This window comes from Ctenocephalides felis, unplaced genomic scaffold, assembly GCF_003426905.1.
Source record: "Ctenocephalides felis isolate EL2017-DRISC unplaced genomic scaffold, ASM342690v1 CF-g0.4_SCAFFOLD_01492, whole genome shotgun sequence".
Classification (NCBI taxonomy): domain Eukaryota; kingdom Metazoa; phylum Arthropoda; class Insecta; order Siphonaptera; family Pulicidae; genus Ctenocephalides; species Ctenocephalides felis.
In genome coordinates, this window is record NW_020537646.1 from 24,112,271 (window position 1) to 24,134,291 (window position 22,021).

General features: G+C 29.0%; 2 protein-coding genes and 1 long non-coding RNA gene across 4 annotated transcripts in view; 2 read left to right on the forward strand and 1 right to left on the reverse strand.

Moving 5' to 3' along the window:
* LOC113370659 (zinc finger protein 76-like) overlaps window positions 1–1,642 on the forward strand; it is a 3,408-nt gene extending 1,766 nt beyond the window's left edge. For both annotated transcript variants that reach the window (XM_026611355.1, XM_026611356.1), the window contains exons 3-7: window positions 65–147; window positions 401–596; window positions 900–1,105; window positions 1,314–1,421; window positions 1,490–1,642. In XM_026611355.1, the coding sequence (XP_026467140.1) occupies window positions 65–147; window positions 401–596; window positions 900–1,105; window positions 1,314–1,421; window positions 1,490–1,642 (746 nt within the window). The remainder of the gene's footprint in view (window positions 1–64; window positions 148–400; window positions 597–899; window positions 1,106–1,313; window positions 1,422–1,489) is intronic.
* Window positions 1,643–6,205: 4,563 nt separating this feature from the next.
* On the forward strand, window positions 6,206–18,301 carry LOC113371069 (ionotropic receptor 93a-like). Its single transcript, XM_026611716.1, has 18 exons — window positions 6,206–6,305; window positions 10,935–11,087; window positions 12,876–12,995; window positions 13,076–13,204; window positions 13,270–13,437; window positions 13,502–13,722; window positions 14,907–15,074; window positions 15,312–15,435; window positions 15,473–15,624; window positions 15,714–15,820; window positions 15,885–15,978; window positions 16,073–16,324; window positions 16,612–16,774; window positions 16,847–17,067; window positions 17,148–17,328; window positions 17,395–17,473; window positions 17,823–17,980; window positions 18,204–18,301. The coding sequence occupies exons 1-18, from the start codon at window positions 6,206–6,208 to the stop codon at window positions 18,299–18,301; spliced, it is 2,688 nt and encodes an 895-aa protein (XP_026467501.1).
* Window positions 18,302–18,703: 402 nt separating this feature from the next.
* Window positions 18,704–20,733, reverse strand: LOC113370662. Its single transcript, XR_003366602.1, has 3 exons — window positions 20,652–20,733; window positions 19,398–19,945; window positions 18,704–18,795 (listed from the first exon to the last, which is right to left on the reverse strand). It is a non-coding gene; the product is annotated as an uncharacterized LOC113370662 (long non-coding RNA).
* Window positions 20,734–22,021: the final 1,288 nt, after the last annotated feature.

Here is a 22,021-nt window from a genome sequence, read left to right on the forward strand (position 1 = left end):
GGTGATGATTTAGTTTATGAAATTAATGGTTCTTCAAGTGAAAGTCCTCCAGTTTCAGCAGAGGTTGAAGAAGAATTGCATGGAAAAAAATATGCTTGCACTTACAAAGGCTGTGAAAGAAGATATACCACAAAACATCACCTAAGGGTAATTTAGAACTTAAGAAATTTTATAATTGCATTTATTCAATATTATAGATTTAATCCTTGACAATTGTTTTTTTGTTTGTTATTTTTACTTGTATCTAATTCTACCATAATTTTATTGAATTACATCTTATTGCAACTTCTTTTAAACAATAATTAATTTAGTTGTTTAAATAAAATTATTAACACTAGCTTATAACACATGATATAAGTAAGTAATATTCAATTTAGGTGGGGTTTTGTTTTTTTTGCAGGTGCATGAAAGAGTTCACACTGGAGAACGACCTTACGTTTGCAAAAACTGCAGTCGATCATTTGCAACAAGTTATTCTCTGAAAACTCATTGCAGAACACATACAGGAGCCAGACCTTTTGAATGCTTTTTTGAAAATTGTAAAAAAGGGTTCAAAACATCTGGAGATTTGCAGAAGCATGTTAGAACTCATACAGGTAGGTATCATTAATTAAGATTTATAAAAATAAATAAATACAATAATTAAGTAATTTATGCTTGCTTGTACTAATTTAAATTAAATGCTTAAATCACATTAATTAAATAATCATCATAAATCATGATTTCTCAATATATATACAATGTATGTTATGGCATGAATGATTAATTTTGATAATGAATGATGATTTTTTTGTAATGGTTTTTGCTTATGTAGAGCTTGCGTGTAAAAATTAACTATTCAGCACTTCCTAATATAATTGCTTTAAAGCATTGATCAAAATTTCATATTTATATTATAGGTGAAAGACCATTTACTTGTTTAATAGATGGGTGTGATAGAAGCTTTACTACTTCAAATATTATGAAAGTTCATATGCGTACCCACCACACGGGAGAGCGTCCATATGCATGTAAATATTGTGATAAAAGATTTTCGTCAACAACAAATTATAGGAATCATGAGCGTATTCATACTGGGCTCAAACCTTATGCTTGTGCAGTTGAGGTAACTATAATGCAAGATTGAATGTTAAATTTAGTAGGAGCATACTTGAAGTCTTATTTACACTATTTCATTAACTATTTCTCTAGCTGTTTATGAGAACAATTATAAACTATTGATAGTCCTTTGTCAAAAATTTATAGCATTTGCTTAATTATAGTACGTATTAAATTTATATTTTGATAATGTGTAATTCCAAATATTTTTTTAGTCTTGTGGAAAACGATTTACTGAATATTCATCTTTGTATAAGCATCAGATTGTGCATGAGCCTTCTAAACAGTTTAAGTGCAACATATGCAATCGGGTTTTTAAATTGGTATGTAATAATATTTATATATTATTTACTGTTTCGAAATTAAATTGAGAACTTTCTTTGCTTTTCAGGCACAAACTTTGCAAAATCATTATTTATCAGCACATTCATCAAATGCAAAGAATGAAATGGATATAGTAATAATACCACAAAATAAAATTGAATATAGTAGTGATAGTTTAAATGTTATTGAAAATAACTTGAACTCTTCAATGATTATTTAAAAGGACTGAAAATTTTCATTTATTATATTTTTTACTATAGCCAATTTTATTAAGTAATTTATTGAACAGTGGATGAAAGATGTATTTTATAAGTATTTAATAAAAAAAAATTAATTTATTATACAAAGAATTTATTTCTTTGTTAATCAATGATAACTATAATGATTTATCCAAATTAAAGTATGTGAACATAAAAGGAAAGAGAATAATGAAAAGGTAATATTACTATAATAGAAAGATATTACTTTTCATAAACTGCTGTCAATATGTTGATTCAACAAATTATCATTTTTTTCACTGTGATTCCAAAACTGAAATGTAAACAATCAATATGATGTTTTATTTCGTATTATTATTATAGTTATCCTGGATAAATAATGATATACTTAAAATATCAAAACTTACTTGATCACCAAATTAATAGAATGACAAATCCAATTTGACATCTTATTCTCAAACTGTATATTGTTTTTTTCATTTCGCATAACACATTTATTTAATGATAGTGACAAAAAAATTATATTTTTATCGTTTGAGCAAGTAGTAATGACAAAGTTCATATTTTTTTAAATCAAAAGTTTAATGTTGTTTTTGAAAATAATTTTATTAGTTGCTTTAAATCATAAATCAAAGAATTGTTAACATGTATTCTCAATTAAAAATGGATGCATTTGTACGAAGAGCATGTGTCGAGGGTATCAAAAACGTATTGAGATGCGGACGAAATATGGAATCAATGGGTGAACAATGTAATAATTATAATGATAATAATAAATTGTGGTGGTTTTATTAGTTTGATTTATAGTGACTTGTTAATTATCGTTTCCCTCACGTGTTGGCAAAAGTGAAATTTTGAACAAATAAGTTACTTATTCAAAAAATTTGTTCACAGTTATAACATCAAAATCAAATACAGTTTTGAAGAAGTGTTCTCCTTGTTTATTTGCCTTTCAAGAAGTTCAAAACCGCAACGTCGGCAGTAGTCTAGGTCGTTATCGTTCTTACGGCACAATGACGGAACCGGACGAAAATCTCGACAAACCTGGTATAAAACTGAATAATGTCCATGTCAAAACTCCTAAAGAGATAGCCGAGCAAGACATTGCCAAAAAGAACGCTCGTCTCGGCGCAGTCATAGAATACATTCGTCTCATGATGACTTCCGATAAACCAATAATTCTTGAAGATCTTAGAGTTGTGAAACTAATACAACTGATTAATGAGGCGCAGATCGATAAAAATGATAGATCTCATACAGGGCCAGGAAGATATCCCGATAGATCTTTTAATTATAAAGATAAAGATGACTTAAGAGATAAAGCTCAACCTATGAGTTCGCCTCAAAGGGGCGAAGATGCCTGTAGTACACCATTGCGAACTGCGGCATCAGCTTGGGGAAGACCATCAGGAAGAAACTTGTCCACTGGAAACATAATTCATTTTAGATCATTTTGTTGTAAGAATAAATAAATTTAAAATAATTTTCATCAGATGCAAGTCCAAAATGCTTTTCCAAATTTTTGGTAAAATTACCTGTTTTCCGTGACATTATAATGCAATACAAATAATATTGAGAATAAAAATTATTAATTAAAAACATGTTTTTGCACTTGTATTCTGCTTAATTTAGCCTTAAATTGTTTCAGGTTTTATAAATACAAGTAAATATTCTAAAAGTAAACGTGCACATACTTATAAATGTTATTATTGTCTTGTGCTTAATATTTTGAGTGAAATTTAATTTGTTGTGAAATGTAAAAGTGTAAAAGTTAAATTAGGCTATTGAAACAATTATTTTTAGCTATTTTTACTAATTTTCGTTGTTCAAACAGCCGCTTCTGGTGAATGTACCGATACAAAGGAAATGATATGCAAAAAATGCACCATGACACCAGGCTTAGTTCGTGCGGTAAACGTCCAGATAAAGATAAATGGGAGTTGTTTGCAAGCTATACATATATGAACATTGCAAGTTTTTTCGATCGCAGTGATGTAAGTGTTTAAAAATTATAATTTCTTATTTTTCTCGAATTAAAATATGCATTATTTTTATATTCCTTGCAATAATTTCTGAATTTATTTCCGGTTTTGCTAATGAATTCTTTAATAATTATTTTCAATAGGTTGCTTTACCGGGTTTTTATAGTTATTTCATGTTTATGTCAGAAGATGAAACTCAACATGCAATGACTTTAGTGAATTTTTTGAATGCCAGAGGTGCAACTGTGGAGTTTACTCCAATCAAAACTCCTGAAAATATGAAACTCACAGATGCTGCATCAGCTGTTTCTTTTGCATTAAATTTAGAGCGAGATGTTACCGGTGTGTAATTATATAATGGAATCTTTTTTTTTTGCTTTCCATCTTAGTCAATAGTATATAATTATTTTTTGTATTGAAAATTTATTTCAGAAAATTATTCATTTGCAAGAAACATCTGATAAGTTAAAAGATGCCCATACTTCAGATTTTATAGTTACAACATACGTATATGAGCAGGTATCAAAATTGAACATTTTTTGAATTAATTTCTTCCAAAATGTACAAAATATAAAACATAATTTTAATTTCAGTTTGATACAATAAGAGAGATGGAATTGATACTATCGAAATTAAAACTGGTAGACAGTGGTGTTGGAATATACATTATTGATAAAGACTTATTCGACAAATACGAGCCGAAAAGAAGGAAAGCTGGAAAGTAATAACGGAAGTAATAATTTTACAATTATTATTATGATTATATGAAAATAATCATAAGTTTAATTTGCAAGTAATGAAAGTAGTAAGAAATCGTGGTAACTCTCATCAAAAAAACTAGAGAAAAATATCCCTAATGGCCATTAGGTTAAAAATATTTTTATCACACCGTGATCATTATTGTTTGGTTTGGTTATTGTGTTTAATTTTGAATATTTTTGAACATTTATAATAAACCTTGCCAAGGCACTTTAGTGCATTTTTTAGAAGAAGGCCTTCCAAAGTCATCAATTTTGAGAATTTTTAATTCATAGTTTAACAATAGTCTTAGTTCTAGGAAACTTGTTGTAGTGGTGTCTTCCTTTTTTAATGTGTTCTTAGAAATGTTATTTACGATCATGGTTTCAAAGTTCAAATGAACAAAAAAATAAAAAAACTCAACCACCATAACCGAAAAATGGTCACAGTTTGACCAAAGCTTTAAGTTGTACTTAAAACTTTGGTCTTTAAGTACTTTAAAAATATTAGCAACCTAACAACCTAAACTTAAATTTAAACCGCATAGGATAAATTTTTTTTCAAGATAGTTACATTCAAACCTATCATCCCCAACAATAGTAAAATTTGTTAATTTATTTATAGCGAAAAACAGCAATGTAGCGGACGCAAAGTGTTAATACCACGTGAAGTACCTTCTGAACTTTTACAGTAACTCGAAATATATGAAAAATATTTGTGTTTGTCTTAATTGTATAAATTTTATTAATATTGTTAGCGTGTATTTGTATATTTATTCGGAAATACGTTAAATTGTACTAATACTTAATCATTGAATCATGTTTTGCTTTAAAGAATAAATGAATTAGTTCTTTGAATTCAAATTTATCAAATAAGTATTGAAGAAAAAAAAGTTTGAGGGCCGGTCCTACCTTGAACGTAATGTATGCAAAAAATGCGGGCGCACGCTTTAGGGGGCGCCAAAACGATATTCGGATATGAATTTATAATATAGTTTTTTCAATATTATTCAGAAAATATATAATTTCTTTGCATCTTTTACTAATCTTGGACAATATTTTTCAAACTTCAAGGCAACAATCTGATACACGATGGTAAAGTATAGATGAATACATACAATTAGGTTCTCACAATATCAGCAGAAGTTTACGGTGCAATTTTAGATATTTTAAATAATGAAAAATTAAATTAAAATAATTTGACATGAAGTACCAGTGTTATGTTTAATAATGAAAGGGTAAATTTTTTTTGTTCTCTATGGTTTGTTCAATAGAATATAAATAGCTCAAAAAAAAATGGCATGTGGACGCTGAGTATCCCAGGACCGGCCCTGTATATATAAATATATATATATATATATATATATATATGATTTATTAATTTCCAATCATCACGCAGGCTCCCTATTTCCGACAACGCTTCTTTATTTTATGAGAGACTTACGTCATTCCTGACTCTATTGAACAATTTTCAATAGATTATCAGTTTTATTATGATATGTGTTTTATCGCGGCAGATGTGGCCTAGTGATCCACATTCTTGTGGCCTATATATTGCACTGATTGATTCCAAAACTCCATTAAATTTGCACGAGCGCCGCAAGCTGACCTTTTTTCCAACCCTCAGCGAGAAAATGCCATGGTTATGCCGAGACTGTTTGAATTCTTGTCCGGTAGTCACATCACAAATTCAATCAGAAACGCACCTGCACATTTCGTTATGAAATTCATAATTGCAGGTGTTGGATTATTAATAATAAAGTTACAAATAATAACGTTAAAAAGTCTGGTGCGATACATCGCTCGACGACATGTGTGTTATTTGACATCCGTCGTTTAAACTAACATGTTGGTACATGGTGTTGCATTTGTTCAATTGTGTTTGATATTGATACGGAACCCTGTATATGGATTGGATTCGCTCATATCTAGCAACGCCACAATGGGTGAGTCTATAAATTTTATTTAAAAATAATTTATATTTGCTACCTATTTAACATAAATACTAACTGCTGCATGTTGTACAGTTGTCTAGACTTATAGTTCATGTTATTTTTAACTTCCCGTAGGGTAAGTTATTGTACTGGGCCGAAAATCAAAATTGAAAATTGTTACATTTCTCGACGTTTTGAAGGTTTCTGAACGTTTTGGCATACCTCAGAAAATGGATGTGTGTGTGTGTGTGTATGTATGTATGGATACAAATTTTCAGTCACGTTTGTGGGCGCACGGATAAACCGTTTTGAATGGTTCAAAAAACATTCGACTCCTATTGAAAGGGGAAAAGAGCTGATTAGTTTTTGGCGAAAGAAGGTCCAGCGTTTCGGAGATACGGAGCAAAGAATGCAGAAAATATAAATCGACTTTTTGAGAGAACGGAGTATCCGATTTGAATGATCTAAAAAACATTCAATTAGTAATGATTGGGAGAAGTGTTTATGAGTTTTTGGTAAAGGCAGGCCCAGCCATTTCGAAGATACTGAGCTAAATATATAAAAAATGGCAATTTTTGAGAGAACTAAGCGTCCGATTTAAATGATTTTAAGAACTTTCTGCTTCTCTTAACAAAATAATTGATTTTGGATTTTTTTTAGTTTTTCAGCGAAAATAATTCAGATATTATTTTTATTCTGACTAAAGTTCTAATATAACTTAAACAAATAATTTTAAATTTGCAATTTAGTTTAGATAATTTTTATAAATATTAGACAATGTTACAATATTTATAATAATCTATTTGAAAACATTCAGTATTCCTTGAACATTTCGTTACGGTACGGAAAGTTCCAGCAATTTGCCTTAAGGCACGATGCTATACACCCCACTAGTCATTATATATTTTATGCAAAACTTAAAATTAAATTAAGTTTATCAAACAATGTTTTATAATTACTCGGCATTTAGAATATGCTAGTATTCATATTTCGGTTATTTTATTATTTCATTTCAATCATTCGTTCATTTAGTAAAGGTCGTTTCACAGCCCAATTATAGAAACCACGTTAATGATAGTAAACAATAAATACTCCAATTACTATTTTTATCTTAAAGTATATTTGCGAGGGTATTTTAAGCTTTCAATTTTTGAATATTTTGTTATATTCGTATAATTATAGATAACTATTTTTTTGTATTATAATTGTAGAACAATTTAACCACAAATATCACTTTTTACTGAAACACTTTATTGCTACCAATGTAATTTAACAAACAAAATGTTATGATTGATATTTTAGTGATGAGACAATAAATATGTATTACAAATAAACTCATACCATATAACTTTCATTACGATTATATTGGAAAAACATAATTCAAAGAAATATGATTCATCAAATTACGAGAAACTACTTATTGATTGATAATTGCGAATTGACCTTAATATTTCTTATTATTTAAGCTTAATAAAATATAATACACCAATTTAATAAAATCGTAATTGATTTTTTTTAATTACTTTTGACACGAATGAATTTTCACTGCGTTTAATTTTGAATTTATATTTTACTACAGGTTTAGGGTAAAAAAATAAATGCGACAAATTTCAACGACTAGATGTGTTGAATTGTTCAAAATACGCGGCTGTTGGTTCGTTTGTAAAAACTACTTTATCCATATATTCCTTCCTCGATTTTTGTTCTTGATTCAATCGTTCATTTTCTTCACGAACCGCCCTTTTGTATTCCTTCTGTTCTCTCTCTTGCTGACGTTCTTTGAGAACTGCTTGCTTGGAAATTCTCAAAGCTAAAGTGTCCCAATCCTTCTTGTATTGAGCTTCCATAACTTGCTTAATTCGGTTATCTTCAATCTGCCTGCGTTGTTCAGCTTTTATTTCGTCCTTTTCACGTTGGGTCATTCCTTTGTACATGTAGCCAATTTTCCTATGTTCGCCCATACTGCTTTGGGCCTGGCTGGCTTCCTCGCACAACATCGGGCTGGTAACATTATTGTAAATCTCTGCCAAATTATCTTCTTCTTCTTGCTTGGCACGTATGATTCTTTCAGTTTCTTGCTCTGCAGCTAAGGCAGCATTGTATTGTGCAGTTGCTTCCATTAATTTTCTCCTGCATTCTTGTTCCATCATATCTAGTTCGACAGCGCGATTGTCTCGAGCAACTATTGCAGCCTGATATGCTTCTTCCGCGGTTTTGCGATTCTTTTCAGCATTTTCCCGTTCTTGCATTTGTTGTCCAAGCCAAGCGTGCAGCTGCTCCTTCTGGATCTTAGCACGTGCTTCGCCGAATAAATCTTCTCCTAAGAAGACAAAAGAAAATTTATTTATGAAACTTTTAAGCTTTGATATGACTTTCACAGTAATAATGCATTTTTACATAAATAAACACGCATACACTCCTATTTATTTATATAATTACCTTCAAATTTCTGAATAGACGATGGACCCATTCTTGGATCATCGTCATTTAATCTAATTGGCAACGATTTTTTCATCCCATCTGGGTCATACAAATCAAATTCTCTTCTATCCTCAGGACGCTGAAATACTTTTCGAAATTCATTAATTTCCATTTCTATACGCTTTTTGGTTTCTCTTTCTCTCCTTTCTGTAATAATGAGTTAAACACAAATTGATTATTATTGTAGCTATATTTATGATAAAAATTTTATAAATTTTTCATTACATGGAATAAATGTGGAATTTTATATCGATAAATTACTGACGAAATAAATTGTTATATATGAGTACAACCCGTCCAAAAGAAATCTTTTTAGAATTCAATCCATTGAAAAAGAATTTATTTAGATTATAAAAATCTAAATTTATAAAAGATTAAAAATATCAAACTTGATATTACTTATTTAACTTTTGTTAGTATTGCATATTAAAATCTAATAGTCAATCATTTAATCGATTGTTCCAATTATTACAATACATTACTGCAGTAATTTGTTTGATTAATGCTCAGTTTTTGTATTGCGATAAATTATTTCTATAAGGTTTAGCGAGTTTTATTGACTTTGGAGTGAATTATTAACATATGAAGCAGACAAATACTATTCTAATAAGAATATTTTTGAAGTTTTTTCAATTAGTATCTGTACATATTACGGATGTTTAGCAGTTGTTATGCTATCTTAGTGTATGGCTTATTTAGAAGAAGAACCCAGTAGTTGTCCAATACTAGTTGTGACATATTATGACTCTACTTAGTAGTATTTTTTGATTCTCACTTGAGTTTATATTTGAGGTCTATAACAGAAAATTGATATCATCCTGCCTGATATAGGATTGAACCCAGTATCAGTTTATTTGTTGTTAGTTCACGCCCTTTAACGTTACAGAATAGATAATACACGAATATTTATAACACTAAACCAAATATTTCTACATGCTGCGAAAACTATTAAAAATAATTTCCGAAAACTTCATCTGTCTATTGACTAATTTAATTATTCATTACCCATTTCATTGGCTAATTCCAGCGTCCTACATTGTTGTTTATAAAAAGCTTCCTCTTGGGCCCTTTCTTGTGTCCTTCGATCATGATTTTCCTTGATCTGCTTTTCCAAAGCGCAATAATCGACACCTATCAGACGGGCTCTGGCATTGAATATTCTTTTTTTGCGTTCGGCTTCAATTTGCCGCTTTCGTTCTATTTTTGCCGCTTCCTTGCGGTCTTGTTCTGTCATCAATTGAAATTTCAGCATCTTGATTTAAAAAATTATACTTTCCGAAAAAATTATAAAATATTTTTATAAGTTGTGCGTTTAGAAAATAAATGAAAATATTAAATCAATGCTGTCGTCAGGGGAACATCAGACAATTGTTTTTACCGCAACCATGGAAACAAGTTTGAGGCGTTATGAAAACCGACATAAAACAAAATTTATTATTGATAATTGAAAATCCGTTATAAATAATTCTTTCACTTGATTAATGTTATACGTATAGCATATATTATTAATAGCCTTTTGATTTATTTGATATTAAATTAAGTAGAAAATTTATTATGTAAAAATATTGAAATCATACCAAATATTAACCTTTTTTATTTTAAACAAAAAAAAGCTTTATTACATTGTATCTATTATTGGTTTGGTGTTTCATGATATATTTAATTTTATGATAATACTTGGTTATTATAACAAAGTTTTTTAAATTACATTAATTATGTTTCACTTTGGCAGCCAGAAGAATGAATTTAATCGCATTTTGTTAAAAATACATATGCTTAATTTAATATGGTGGGTTTGTAATATTGAAAATCAGATATCTTGTAAACAATTTAACAAAAACATCATATAAAAAATGGTGAAGTTAAATTACCATTAAATTTATTTATTTGTTGAATACGTACACTATTATATAAATTTGTTCATAGCATAAAGTCGTATTGCATTTATTTGCTTTTTTCAATATATAAAAGAGATATATACAGTTATATATTTACTTTAAATTATGCATTTAAAGCTTATTCTTACTTTTTTCATTTTCATCAGCCAATTTAGTTTATTCAAATCTATTAAACATAATTTAGTTTTTTGCCAATTCACTTAAATTGATGTGCTAATTAAACTGAAAAATTAATCTAAAAAAAATATTTTTTATTTTACAGCTATAATATTGGATCGGGAATATTTGGGAGATTCATATGAAGATATTTTATCTACAATGAAAGCTATTGCGGAACAAGTATTGAGAGAAGAAATGAAAAACGGCGGATTAAATATTCAATATTTTTCTTGGAGTAACATCAACTTGAAAAGAGGTATATAAATTGTTTTTTTCATACAAATTATTTTATAATTTGGGAGCAAATAGATAAATTATATAGAATAAATTTATAAATACTGGTTTATTTTCAGTTTTAAACAGTCAATATATTTATTTCATTTTAAAATCCAGTTAGAATTTCATTGCTTTATCAATTGAACTGTAAAAGCTTCTCGATTGAAGTTTATTGTGTTTCATGATATTACTATACTACTACTACTGGGGGTGATTAAATATGTAAGGGTAGTAACCTGAAAACCTAGATAGCGCATTCAAGGTTCCAAGGTCAGGTTTAGATTGCATGAACTCGTTTCTTCGAGCTTTGTATTTCTGTATACTTTTAAAATTCACTAAAATGTCCATGGGACTTGCTAATGATTATTTATAAATGTGCATGTGAAGATAGAGCAGTTGTAAATCATCAACTAGTATTAGTCTTTTACTAATATTTTAATAAATCGTTTTGTAAGTTTATGCGAAAATTTTATATCAGGGCTTCTTAAACTTTTTTATATAGCGACCCCCTTCAAGCTTAGGAAATTTTAAACGACCCCCTCCTCCAAATAATAAAATATATATTAACCGTTATCGCACTATTTTACAATGTAAATAAAATAAGGATTGAAGAATATGTTTCCATTCATGTTATATATGATTGGAAACGTTGACATAAAACTATATATATATATATATATATATATATATGTATATATATATTTATTCAATAGAAAAAATAAACTTTTGTAACAAATTCTTTAAAAGAAAACATGAAACTATATCTACATTTTCAATAGAAAAAATAAAATTTTGTAACATTTTTTTAATGAAAACCTATTATTAACATCAAACAATATTAATGTGATGATTGTGATTGTTTATTTTTACACAAATAATCAAATTTAGGCTCAATTTAAGTTAGTGCAGATCGTAATAAATTTTCAACGTATATTAAAGTTGAACGGTATTTTGACTTTATGTAAGTTAATGTAGAAGAGGCTGATTCACATAAATATGGTGCACAAATTAATAGGTAATTTGTTTATTGCCATTTCTGATAGTAGGGAATATTCTGATTTGATTTCAATCCAAAATTCATGCGCAGACACTTGAAAAAATCTGAGTCGCAAGGTATTATCACTTGTTAATTCGGTAAATTCTTCTAGTGCTTTTAGGTTTGAAAAATTAATTTCTTCCATTTCAATTGAAAATGGATTGCAAATCCATTGTTGTGTATCGATATCATTGAGAAAATACCCATGCATGTAAACTTCCATATTCTTCAAATGATTAACTATAACTTTTGTTATAGGAGTATCTTTTTTAACATATTGTTACTAATTATATACTCGTCAGTAAATGGAAACATTTCGAGCGAGCGATACACTTTCTACTCTGTTTTTCCATATAAGAATTATTTTAACAAAGGCCTCGAATTTATTTTTTACCATAAACATATTAACGCTGACTCCCTGCATAGATAAATTCTTATCATTGATTTTATCAAAAATATTGGCCAAATAGCATAGCTTGAGAAGCCATAAGCCGTGAAAATAGTCGGCCTAATAATACTAATTTTAAAATTTTGTTTATAATTATTGAAAAGTATCAGATCTTTGCGACCCCTTTCCAGTAGTCTCGCGACCCCCCTGGGGGTCGCGACCCCCACTTTAAGAAGCCCTGTTTTATATAATCTTCATAATATATACTCCTACCTGTAATTAATTCTGAATTACTTTACTAATTATAAAAGATTTTTTATTAATTACATTATTTTGTAAAAAAGGTTTCACAGCTATACTTAGCATGGCCAACTGCCATAATACTAAACTCTTGCATGCTGCTGCAGCAGAAGAAGAAATTTTAGTTATGGCGATAACAGATGCCGATTGTGCCAGACCTCCAGGTTATAAATAATTATATAATATCAGTATAATAAACTCTGATTTAAATGATTTATAAATATTATGAATGATTTTTGTATAGGTGATTTTGGTGTATTATCAGTACCCCTGTTGGAGCCTGGATTTGAGATGGCACAGATTCTTCTAGATATGCGAAGTGGAAAAGGTCTTGACTGGAAGTCTGCAAATATAATACATGATGATACTTTGAGTAAGCAATATAATAATTGAAACAAGAATGATTTATTGATTGTAATGCTTTTTATTATTATTCAGATCGTGATATGGTAAGCCGTGTAGTAACAGCTTTATCATCTGAATTACCGGATGAAACTACTGCTCCTACCGCAGTTTCTATATTTACTATGAGGGCTGAAAAACACGAAAAAGAACGCAGAGAGGCTATAATTGAACTATTAGCCAATCTCCCAATGGGACGTATCGGTATGCCACATATTCCAGCAGAAAAAAATAAAAATCTGATAATGACTTTTTTTTTAATTTTTAGGAAAGACTTTTCTTGTTATTATTGGTCGCCAGCAATTGGAATCATTTATGGATATTGCTGCAGAGTTGAGAATTGTTAACACTTTGACGCAATGGTTGTACGTTGTTGCAGATAGTGATGCCATTCGCGATCCTGTTTTGAAGTTCAGCAAACGTATAGGAGAGGGTTTTAATATTGCTTTTGTTAGTAACTTTAGCAGGCCTTCTAGGCAAGAATGTCAGGTTAGAATATACTAAATTTTACAAATCACAGCGACATTTGTTGTATTGCTTAGATTGTCTTTCTTCATCATTGCTCTTAATGGTGAAGGCTGAAGCTTTCCAGTACACAACAATTTTATTTATTCGTGAATTTTAAGTTTATTATTTTTTTAATTTAATTTTTTCACATTAATTTTATTTTACTTTAACCCTTCGTTGGTCGGATATTTTTTCACCTTCGAACGGTCGAAAAGGTCTGGCTGTACCACCATTCATTTTACATGCATTTATATGGGATAAAAGAGTTTTTGGTGTCTTATATATTAAAGATTATTAGTAGTAAATATTTATAGTTTTCATTTTTTCTTTTTCTTACCGTCTTTTGAATGTGTTGATCTTGCTTATAATATTAAAAATATTACATATTATATTATATAAAAAAAACAAGAAATATCAAAAAATCGTTGCTTTTTTTGTTAATTTTTCTGTTTTATATCAATGAAAAACAATATTTATTCTTTTTCGGCGCCTTTGAAATGAATGTGAAATTCAAATGAAAACGAAATGAGGTGCGCCGCTTTTGAAATGAGCTGTAAAACTCAAAGTAAAAATATAATTTCACTACAGGTTTGCCAAAAAAAAATTTCGAACGCAGTACGGGTAGAAAAATTGTTGATAATGTGTGCATTACTCATCCGATTTTCAGTGTTTGCGATTACCAATAAGTTTGGTAGGTTTTCAAGAAACTCTCGTCATGAAAATACTAACATTCATGTTACAACACATAGCAAAGAATATATACAACGCAGTTTGAATAGAAAATACCATGAAAAAAGGCAAAATACTGGTTTACATATATCAAAAAGCGTATATTTCATACAAAATGTATGGGTGGTCTAGACAGACCTTTCCGACCGTTCGAAGTATAAAAAAGTTAATATCCTTATAATTATCCTTCTGTACATTTTTTCGTCCTGATTTTTTCATTGATCGACAGCTAATGAAATTTTAGAAAAAGTCAAGAAATTTCAAGTCGATAGGATTACTAGAAGTATTTTTTTTAATTGAAGTCGAAAACAGTCTGGCCAGATCACGCCGACCGACGGAGTTAATTGCATATTATCAATTGTCTCATAAATACTGACTAATACCGTATTTATAACAAATGTTTAATCATTTATATTCAAAACATATTGTTTATACAGATGGGTAGAGAATGTTATATGCGTGAATATTTTCGTGGATTTATTCATGCTTTGGATAAATGCATTGCTGAAGAACGAGAGTTGTATAACCAGGTATCAGACGAAGAATGGGAATCAATTAGACCTAACAGACGAGAAAGAAGAGATGCTCTTCTTAAACATATGAAGGTTTATTATTTACTTATTATTTATTTTACTATTTACAACACTTATATCATAGTTCGAACGCAAATCTAAAATACCTGCAAATTTAACAATTTTACAATAATCACAATAACAACTTAGTTCAATATTTACATTTAGTTATGAGCCTTTCATTCTTGATGAAATGTCTACTGACCTCGAATGCTACTAATTCATGATATAATTGCAAATATATTGAAAGTATTGATTCTTTTATTTTAGAAATTTATTAAACAAAAGAGTGAATGTGGAAACTGTACCAGATGGATGCTTCGGTCTTCGGAAACTTGGGGTCGCGCTTACATTTTAGATGATACCGAAGTCTCCGATTCTCTTATGAACGTAATTAGTATTATATCTTTATAATAACTTACATTTTATACCAAATAATTATTTATATTTCATATTTGTAAACATTCAATTAATACAGGCAGGATTTTGGCGACCTACCGATGGCTTATCAATGACTGACTACTTATTTCCTCATATAATGAATGGTTTTCGGGGAAAAGTAATGCCTATTGTCACATATCACGTGAGTAATGAATAAAAACATCTTAACTTTAAGTTTAAAATATTCAGTTTATTATTTGTTTAAAAAATATTAATCATCAACTTTTTTAGAACCCACCATGGCAAATAATAGCATATAATGAATCTGGAGTACCCGCACAATATAAAGGTGTCGTGTTTGATATAATGGATCAATTGTCAATTAATTTAAATTTCAGGTTGGTATAAACTAAAAAATTATAAAATATAAATGTTATTCTAAATTTGTTTTCAATTTTTCAGTTACAGTGTTACGATTGTTCCAGTTGATAAAAAGAACGACACTAAAGACAAAGATAAAGATAAACAATTTGGGCCTAAGGAAGCACATGCAAATGTAAACGGCCATGGAAATGTTCAAGATTTTTAAATAAATAATCGTAAATTTTTAAATGGACGTAAATAATAACTTTATTTTTTCTTTTATGTAGGTTACTAATGCCACTTCAGCCCTCGGTCTGCCGCAAGAATTCCCAACCTACCAACTCCCACCAAGCCTACTGAAGGTCGTGAAATCAAATAGGGTTTTATTGGGAGCAGCAGCTACAACAATTGATGAAAAGAAAAAGGCAATGGGTGTCAATTTCACCATGCCAATTAGTGTGCAACCTTACTCATTTTTAGTGTCTAGACCAGGAGAGTTATCCAGGGCGCTGCTCTTTATGCTTCCATTTACATATGATGTAAGAAGTAATATATATATATATATATATATATATATATACATATATATATATACATATATATATATATATATATTTATATGATTTTATTAGATCAAACTTATATTAATATATTTTTGTAAAATGAATAATAGTATGTACTTAAAAATCTTAGCATAGTATTTCAAATTATTATTCGATCTTCTCTGAGCTTACCATATTATTTAAAATATTTACTAGATATATTATATAGTTTTTTAATACATAAAGTCCTTTATCATTTACTTTTAATATATTTTCATTCACAGACGTGGCTGTGTCTTGGATTCTCAGTTATAGTAATGGGACCCTTATTGTATATAATGCATAGATTTAGTCCATTTTATGAATATTATGGAGTAGCTAGACAAGGAGGATTAAAATCCATGCAAAACTGTTTGTGGTATATGTATGGCGCTCTACTCCAACAAGGTTCAATACATAACGTATTATTATATTGATAATTCATATTATAAAAATAAATTTTATATTATTTGTTCTTAGGTGGTATGCATCTTCCTGAAGCAGACAGCGCAAGACTTATTATTGGTACTTGGTGGTTGGTGGTATTAGTAGTAATTACAACTTATTGTGGTAATCTTGTTGCATTTTTAACGTTTCCTAAAATTGATATTGCTATCACGTCGGTCGAACAATTGATAAAAAACAAAGAAACCGTATCGTGGACGATTAGAAAAGGCACATACTTAGAATATCACCTCAAGGTAAGAAATTAATTTTTGCCTATAATATATTATTAATTATAAAATCTGGTGCGATACAAAAAATTTACCATAAATTTTAGACAACAGATCAACAAAAATATACGGATCTACGACGCGATGCTCAGTTTGCTGATTCCGAAAATGAGGACATGATTGAGATGGTCCGCCAAGGAAAACATGTCTTTGTTGATTGGAAGATAAATTTGCAATACATAATGAAAAAAGAATTTCTTCAAACCGATGGTTGCGACTTTGCTTTATGTAATATTTTATCTTATATTGCACATTTTTTTAAATATATTGTCAACCGATGCATTTTTGTTTTAGCGTCTGAAGAATTTATAGATGAGCGGATAGGTATGCTCATAAACAAAGATAGTCCATATCTTCCAGTAATAAACCAAGAGTAAGTTTAATAAATACATAAAATTTATTATGAATAATGTTATGCATGACTTGTAATTTTATCTTGACTAATATAAATTCTAAATATCATTGGTACCTCTATATACCTGAAGCGTGAGTTGATTTGATTTGCATTAACTAATATAATAATTATACAGATTTAAACACGATTGGTGCATACCGACAAAGGATTCTGAAAGTATTTTCATTGAATTTGACAATATGCTGTACAAATACCATTAAGTTAAATAATTTATTAAATTTCATTCTCATTGCATTGAAAGTTTTTGGCTTTAAATTGGTCATCGACATCTTATTTTCTTGACAATTGCCATATTTTTATTTAAAAGATTGAAAAGGATGCACCAGATGGGGCTGATACAGAAATGGCTTGCTTCTTACCTCCCAAAAAAGGATCGTTGCTGGAATAGTGGTAAATCATCAGAGGTCCAAAATCATACTGTTAACATGGACGATATGCAGGGCTCATTTTTTGTACTTTTTCTTGGTAAGACTTTAGTAATAATTATGGAGTAAAATAAAAATAGGTTTATTTAAATATATCTGTTCGCGCTTCCAGTGTAGATTCTACAATACCTCATAAATAATAGAAATGAAAATTACTACCTCTCAATTCAAAAGCTTATGTTTCTGTTCTTGAATATATACGAGTATTATAAAATTTATTAATTTATTACCTGCTGTATATTCTACAATTTTTATTATTGCAGGATTTTTACTAGCTGGTTTTGTGATATCTGCTGAATTTCTATATCACAAGAGAAAAACAAAAAAAGAAAAAGCAATTATAAAACCTTTTGTGCCATAATATGTCAGTATTTAAGTGTATATTTAAAGATAATTTATATAGTTGATACACTGCACTGTAGATTTTATAGTTTTATAGTTTAGATCAATATATACGGATATTTAGATATAAATTCATATTTTAAGACACCGGTTTGGTCAATATTAGAAAAAAAAAGTTGAATATTATCGAACTGCTCTCTCAGATCGATTATATTTTGCAACTTTAAATAAAGTACCAAAAATTTTGAATAACCATTTATACATTTTAGTTATGCATGAACTCTCGCATTTATGCCAATGTAAAGATAATTATAATACGTATATTCGCATAAGATCTATAACAAATTAGACCATTAATTGTTTCGATAAAACTTTGAATAAAGACATATTTTATGATTAAAGGATAATTTATTAGATATTAGTTATTATTAGTACATTAAAGCGTTGCCATCTCTGTTTTGTTCCAATTTATATGAGTATTGTATTTAGGTCCAAGGTAGAATCATGTTAGTCCTGCAAAAATAAGATTGGCATTATTTTTGGGCATGGTTTATATTTTTTAAAATTATATAACAATAATATCATTTTTATAAAGTATAGGTAATATGAAATCAGATAAAGAAATATGTGATGCTAACAAAACCACGTTTCCTAACCAGTAGTATTCGACTTTGTACATTTGTTTGAGGATAACCAGTTTATATTTTATGATTCGACTAATTATTATAAAGTATTCTGAATATATTATATTTTCTGTATAATATGAATAATACATTACGTTTGCAGTGCAGTTAATTATTTGCGACTATCTCACAGACTATGAGATTTATGTTGCAAAAAATTTCTATCAACATAAAGAATTTAAATATTATGCTTTATTTAAATAAATTTCTTAAGTCATTATAAATAGCAAAACAAATAACTCAATAATGAAATATAAGAGTTTTTTAATAGATTTTTATAAAAATATTTCCAGTTTCTAATAATATGTTTTATTATACATATAACTTTATATTTGAGATTACAACTTCGCACAATTGAATCAAAGAAATATTAGATAAATCCATTATTTGCTGATATTGATTAGAAATAATATATTGAAATCCACAATTTACCTTTTGTTAGTATGCTAGTATTTTATAAAACAAATTTATTATTCCATATAAAATTTTATGTTTTCAACAGAAGTGCATGCTGGCAAAAGTTTCCCTGTCTTTGAAAACAGGACCCCAGGCTCCATATTTAGCTTTCTGCTCCTGCTCCTTCCTGGCCTGCTGCCTTTTCTCCTCCTCGCGTTTTTGCACAGCGTCGAATCCGCTCTTCTTGTGAGAGTTGTCAATAGACAAGGACTTGGTTGCCAGGTATTTCTCGCCTTGGACCATCTTGATTTATTTCCTTTTTCTTTTTTGAGAACAAAACGTAATTTCGTGCAAAGTTCGGTGGTTTTTGGGTGCTTTGAATTAATTTTATCACGATTTATTATGTACCAGTGCTGTCTAAATCAATTCAGGTATCCGGGTCGTCGTTAGTTAAATTTCAGACCGTTTTTCAGAATTTATCAAGCTATGGAACGTGCTGGATGTGTGTGAGGACGTAGATTTCGAGGTGGTTGCCTGTGTTTCCTTTACAGTGTTTTCGGCGGGTGCATTGACTTTTAGACAAACTGTAATAAAAATTTAATATAATAAGAATTTGAGCTCTAACTCATGTTGCAATTAATAGCAACAGCACAAAATTCCATATTTGTTAGAATAATACATTATAATTACATTGCAAAGCTTGAATTGTTAACAAGGATTTAGGAGTTTTGTTGAACATTTTAGTTACTTTGAATATTACTTATTTAATATCGTTCCAAAAAGGGGCAAATACAAAGAAATATAATTAAAAATAAAAATTGATTTAAATATTAAAATATATAAAAAATATATAATAGGTCTATTCAGCATTGAACAATCAAACATATGTCGTATCATTATTTATAATTACACGTTTATGCAATGAAACCACGAATTAGACAAACTAATTAGATTTTTATAATTGAACAAAAATTGTAATTCAAGGCCTAATAACAAAAACATTATCATTTAACATAAAACTTTTTCACATATTTGTTTACGTAGTCGCATAACAAATTCCCTATTTATATGTCAAATCCAGTTTTGAACATATACTACAGTAAAAGCGTCTATGTGTAAAGAATTTTACAAATACATTCGAAACACAGGTTTTATATGCATATACATATATTTCATAAAAGTAATATTTGTGAAACGACAAACAACATTTGCGATGATTGGCTAACTGGATTGAGTTTTTATTAGAAAGCAGTATCAAAATATACAAAAGTATAGTTTTTATGTACTCACCAGGGGTTGTAATTGGTCCTAAGAAATCCCAAAGTTTCCCTATTCATTGACACATACAATATGATTTAAACTTTAAAATAAAATGATTCATCAATTAAGACTATTTGCTTTGAATTTCGCGCTAAGGTCGCTACACTTTCAGTGTTGCAAACAAACTGTGCTAAACGCTCGATCGCTCTCCGTTTATATTCTCCCACTACGACAACATTCGATCAGAACTTGTCGATCAGGAACTATCAGTAGCGTCCATTTATTAATTTATTATTATTACTTCTAATTATTTACAATTTCGAGAACCGATATTGGTAAATTTATCTAATGTCGTATTCAAATTAAAAAACAAATCGGTATTCACTTACTCTTTCAGATCCTATCTTTCCACAAACAGAAATGTTAGCACAGTTTGAATTTTTTTACGTTAAATCTGTATTGGTTTTTCAATTTAAAAATTGCATGTAAATAACCTGCCACGTGTAAATTAAGTTGAAAAAAGTATTAAAAAGTTATATATATTAGCCTTATGTATTAGCATTACAGGTGGAAAACAAACAGTTATCTCATCTCTGTGTGATGAATTTTATTACTAACTAAGCCGCTGATATTGTATAAAACAGTTGCAGCACTTTTCTTGAAAAGTTATATCTTTTCTTTTATAAAATTTTGTATAATGATATTACTAAAAGGTTTTTTTTTGCACAAATTATATGAGCATGATTTTGGTATAATCGAGTCCGGAAATAGTCTAAATACTAAGTTTTAGATTTATATATATATATTTTATATACCGCCAGTTCTTACCTAGTATTAACTAGAATACAACCCAGCGGCTGCCAAATTTCTATCTGATGCATTTTTTTATATAAGGGTATTGATCTAATTATGATATGTAGCAAGAAGAACTTTGTCCACATAACATCCTAATGGAAAACTTACTTCCAAGTATAAATCTAATATCACTACTGCTTGATATCTAATAATCCCCCTCAAGGATTTGATAAAAAATCACAAAAATCGCGTGGGGGAGGGCGAGGACTAGTAAGATATTACGAGTATTTATTTTTTACCTAAATTAAAAAAAATGTATAAAAATACGATTTTTTCGTAATTCTTAGAATTTTTCAAAGAATTTTATCTAACTAAAAATACATGTGATGTTTGGTGGGAGAGGCGGGTAATTTTAAATATTACAAGGTATCACCAAAGATAAGGGGCGGTTTAAAAATTCCTAAAAAAAACGATCACGTGTCATTAGACGCCCCCTTAAGATAAATGATGTTGATCCAAAATGACCAAAAAATAATGTAAAAGTTTGTTTGTCTTTTGTGCTTTATTTCCATATAATTACAATAAATATAATTCAATACAATAGT